The 5372-nt window shown below is 38.9% G+C and overlaps 1 protein-coding gene across 1 annotated transcript in view; it reads right to left on the reverse strand.

Annotated features, from left to right (window-relative positions):
• Positions 1–5260, reverse strand: part of SH3BP5 (SH3 domain binding protein 5) — an 84682-nt gene extending 79422 nt beyond the window's left edge. Inside the window, exon 1 of the mRNA XM_040590055.1 lies at positions 1214–5260. Within this exon, the coding sequence (XP_040445989.1) occupies positions 1214–1279 (66 nt within the window). The 5' untranslated portion in view covers positions 1280–5260. The remainder of the gene's footprint in view (positions 1–1213) is intronic.
• Between the last annotated feature and the right edge of the window lie 112 nt (positions 5261–5372).

The following is a 5372-nucleotide window of genomic DNA, read 5'->3' on the forward strand; positions in this document are numbered from 1 at the left end:
TGGCATACACTGTAGAGCAAAGAGAGCATGCTACTGCATCAGGTGGAGAGTCCAGAACATCTGCATATTCAACTTCCAACAAGTGAATTACATTCATCCAGACAAGAAGTTACAAATGGGATGTTCCCTAGGGCCAACTCCTAAAGGACATGAAACAGCATCCTTGAAAATATCTTTCTGAGGGCAGTTAAGAAAAAAATGTAAAGGTTTTGTGGCTTCTTCGAAGTATTTTTCTGTTCCTATGAAATTTGCTTTGCTAATAAAACAAGTAGAACATTTATTGTATTTGTGAAAAAACAACTCTCCTCCTCCTCCTCCTCCATCCTCTTCCATCCTGCTTTTGCACACTCCGATTTTAGCAAAACAGCAACAGGTCTGATACATTTAAGAGAAAGAGGCTTCCACCGGATGACAAAAATTCCAATTGTCATCTTTCATACCAAAATAAGAAAAAAGCCAACAAAAAAAAGCCTAAGTTTCAGATGCAAAAGAATCCCATATGCATGAAGATATCATTACCCCATTGAAGAGCAGCTTCTCTGCTATTCAAAGTTTACTACAGAAATCCAAGGGTCCAGAGAGGTTGACTGTATTAAAAATACTGAGTGGACCCTAGACAGTAGGCAGGCTGTGACTTGTCTGCTCTCTGACTTCCACTACAAACTACCCTGTTGTTTGCATTCTAAGTTTTCTAGATACTACAGGCATCAGAATCCTAAGCTAAGGAGTTGATATGGCACATCTAGCTTAAATAAAGACAAGACAGCACAGATACCCCAGAATAGAAACCCTGAAAAAGCACTGAAGTGACAGTGAGGTATAAAGCTTCTTACAAGTCAAGGGAGACAAACAAACCTGGATTTATATTTTCAGTCACACAGATGCCTTTCCAAATCTTTCACTTCATATATTCTACAAGCATGCATTGGTTACACCTCTGTCCTCGGTAAAGACCTTCAAAAGCAACTGAACTTTCCAAGGAAGAGACCTAAGTCTTACTGAAAAAGCAGGTAAATGTTCCCAAACAGAATCACTTAAAGTCAAAGTACACCAAATCACTAGTCGTTTGGAAGAATCACATAATATTTTGCTTGTGCCCTTGTCTTCCCTGGTTTCGCAGCAGCAGTATTTTCTCCCCACTGCAAACACAATGAATGGTGCACATCAGCCTGGGAAGCTGGAATGAAAAAGGTTCTCTAATGGAACATCTTACCTGGCTAATAGCTTTTATCTTTGCAAGCAATCCTCTGTGTGCCTCCCCACTGTGTAGGCTCACCATCTGCCTTTGTTCTAATAAATGAACTCAGATTACAAATACAGAGTGCAAACATACTCATATCCTGAACCTACTGCACCCAAGGGCCATTCTGCAGAATGTATAACTAGTAAATGTTTGCTCCCAAATGTTTGCAATGGCTCACAGTCTTTCCTAATAACAAGAAGCACAACCAGGGAAAAATTCATCATAGCTACACTATGGAAGGTAAAAATCCACAAACAAAGACTCACCTATTTTCACTAACTGTATCTTAACACTACCTTTCCAATACAAAATTCTGCTTCCCAGATAGTCTTGTGTGTATTACTAATATCACACACAATTAGATGCTGCCTTTCTGACTGCCTGCAACTTCAGCCTAGTTTTGGAAGCTGCAGGCTTTCATTCCCAAAATTTCACCTTTTAGATGAACAACTCATTTAATTGCACGTCATCACTTGCCTCTGAGGCTCAGAAAACTTCTTTTTTCCCAGAAGCTTAAACACAATATTACCTTTTTTCCTTCCCATATTGATGCTCAACATTGATATCCTCTCCAAATATTTTTTTTTTTCAAATAACTTTTCCAGTAAAACATTTCCTAATTGGTAACTTGTATCTCTCAATATATTCAGATGTATACACTCTATATCAAGATCAAGAAAAGAAAAAAAAGCACATATACCAGTTTTCTCCTATGAGACCAAGGCTGCATGTTTTGCAGTTGGCTGATGATGCTTATAGATACTAGAGTTTTAGATCCTACTTTTAAAGCACACTGTTTCATAGAAATTATGCACAACCAACCATGGTGATAGTGTTGTATTAACTGCTTAAATATTCTGCCTTTGGAACCTGCAGGTACCTGAAAGATGCACAGAAATAGTCTTTTAGCTATCAAATGAACCACACAAAACCTGCTGATTTTAAACCACTACTTTAAATGGATTTTTTCAGTAGTCTTAAGGAAAGAAAGCTTACTCATGCTTACAGTATATGCACAATGCATGCGCAGATTTCTGTCTAGTCTTAGCCTGTTGCCAAACACATTAGACAATATCAACCAAACGTGACAGAACAGTAAAGAACACAAAATACTAGAAGACTCAAAGGCATTATATTTCTGTAAATTTGGTTAAAATAGCCAACAGACCTTACTCATGTCCTCACTGAGGTGCTGGCCCATTAACATAACCCCAGTAGAAGACATCAGATCATCCCACACTGGAAAGTGACATTTGGGATTCCCTAACTGCAGGAAAAGGTTTAACCAGAATTCATACTTTATTAAACCTCAGAGAATATAAGCACACCAAAACATGACAAAATAATAAATAAATCAATCAGGTTTTCTTAGTCTTGCTACTTCATTAATTACTTGCTTCTATTCTAAATATTGCTCAGAACAGAGAGATGGCATGAAGTAACTTACTACTAATTCTTGCCAGATAAAGCAGTTAGTTGAGCTTAAACAAAAGAAAGGTCTTCCACAGGCAACTGAGTCAGTCTCAGCAGTCCTCATTGATTGAGGACAACTTAAATCAAAGGATAACCAAGGTATTTATTACAATCACAGCAGAGTAGCTTGTTTATGCAAAGTGAGCATGATTCAGTGCACAAATATTTTTTTCAAGTCCTTTTGACACTATTTATCCTGATTACCACATCTCCCCAAAGGCAGTCCTTCAAGTAAGGATAGTAGGTATGGTTATCCTTAGCATGTGATACTTCTGGTAAGCTTACAAGAGCTTGGAAAGGCTGAATGGATTGGGGAGAAGTATATCCACTTTACTTGGCAATAAAACAACCACAAGCACCCCATCAGTTTTTCTGCCTCACATGATGAGGCAAAGATTTCTTAAAGCTGACTCAACTTCCTCAAACTTACAAAGTTACAAAAACTTGCAATGATTAGGAGTTCACAGCAGCAGAGGCATAGAGACCAAATAAAGCTTTCTGACCATTCATCTCAAAAGAACATCTGCCGTATGACAACTATAGCTGAAGGCCTTTCTGACGGGCGCTAAAATTTCCAGGTCTGACTGGAAATGAGACTGAATGAGAAAAAAATTAGAAATACTGCTCTCCGTTTAATGTGTTGCTACACAAGAAGTGGCAGTAGTTCCTCAAGTAGATATACACAGAAACACCGAAGCTACAGCCTGCCACAAAAAGATGTATTACTGTTCCAGCAACAGTTAGTTCAGCGTAAAAATTAAGTCAATGGCTGTCCACAGCTAAGTCTGTTGGGTTGACTCCCTTCTGATTAATATTTTTTAATACTTACCTACATTTCATTCCCTTTTTGGGATGCCCAGTTCAGTGCACTTGCCTTTGCATATGCTAACATGCAAGGCAATCCTTCAGTCTCATTTCTGTGCTGTATACTCCAAAAGGACCAAACATCCAATCCTATAAGGCATTTGGCATTACAGGGTTCAAACTCTGCTAAAAATCAACAGAGCTCAGACTACATGCAGTCATTGCAGAATTGCTGAAGAAAGCCACAAAAAGGCGATTGCTCAGACTAGAATAATGCTATCGTTACACCCCTTTTTTACATATTTTTTCATTTACTATAAATGTTACTAGACATTTATTTCTAGTATGGCAGAAAGTGCTAATGGATTGCGCAGCAGGGGTCAGCAATGCATAAATCTCTGGGAATACTCTCCATAAAAAAAGGAGATGTCACATAATAACCCTCCTCAAAGAGTCATTAGAAGAATTCTGTGGTTTAATCGCTTTTTCCTCTGAGGCCAAAGTTTGATGATGCAATAAATCCAGCTTTGGGGCTCATGGTATCAGACCAAAAAAAGCTGTGGTGCCCTGACACAAAGCAATGTTCTGCTGCAAATTTATTTATTAACATATCAACTGAGTAAGACCTCCGGCAGCTCCCATGTGTTGAAAAAAATCTGACTGGTTAACTTTGTAACATTAGGCCTTATACTGGAAATGCTATTTACCCCTTTCCCTCCATGCACACAGACAGCGTTAAGAGGGCTGGGGGCGGGGGGGGTGGGGTGGGAAATAATCATTATCATATCTTATGGCTAGTTTGCCATAAACCAAGGCAAACACTAACTTCTGGTCCCCAAAAGATGTATATGACTGGGTCACGTAGCAACACACAAGTCCAGTGGAATGACAGCCTGAGTCAATCACATACTAATATATACTGCAAGAGATGAAATCCCTACTCAGAACAGGGCCACCTTCAAATAGAGCCACAGGTTGTTCAATGCTTTGCCCAGTCCATTTCTAAGTATTTCCAAGGACAGAGGTTCCACAACCCCTCTGGGCCCTGTCCCAGTATCTGACCTCCCCTTACACAGAAAAAGTAAAAAACCACTTAGTATTTTATTGGAGTTTCCCTTGTTGCACCTTGTGTGTATTACACAAGATCAGCACAGCCCATTGCACAAGTCACCAGATACTTCTGAGCTTACTCTGTATAGAGTAGCTGTTCAAATGCAGGTTAAAGACCCAGGCACGTTTTTGGGAATATACCATCCAAGTACAAAGAACAGGTTCTGCAGCGCAAGTGCCAGAGCTGTTGAAAGGAAAGGACAAAGTTCCTTCCAGCAGTTAAGTCTATGGCAAGCTATAAGCCATAGCATCAGTACAGTGGCTTTTAAGTGATAGGAGCAGCAAAGACCAACACCTTTCCTGAGTGTGCTAGAAAAGAATTAAGGCCTCTGCTCAGTAAAGCAGCAGCTGACTACACATGACATAGAAGAAAGCACTTCTGACTCACTGATTTCAGCTCCAAATTGGAACCTCAACTATTTCTGTTCATCAAATGAAGAACATCTGAAATTAATTAGGGATAAATACAACCTCATCCTCTAACAACTTTTTTCAAGCATAAAATCAGACAAATTATGATCTTATTTCGAATATAAACATTTCTTTACATATGTAAATGATAAGCACATTAAAAAGATACCATTATTAAAACACCAAATAAGTTTACATTACATCACTCATGAGTCTGCTTCATTCCTGTATCTGAGAAATTATACTCCAAAGTCCTGCAAGTACTGAAAGCAGATGAAATACCACAACCTTTAACAGGCCACAAAAACCTGAAGTGATAGGAAACACAGGA

Source organism: Falco naumanni, chromosome 4, assembly GCF_017639655.2.
Source record: "Falco naumanni isolate bFalNau1 chromosome 4, bFalNau1.pat, whole genome shotgun sequence".
NCBI lineage: Eukaryota > Metazoa > Chordata > Aves > Falconiformes > Falconidae > Falco > Falco naumanni.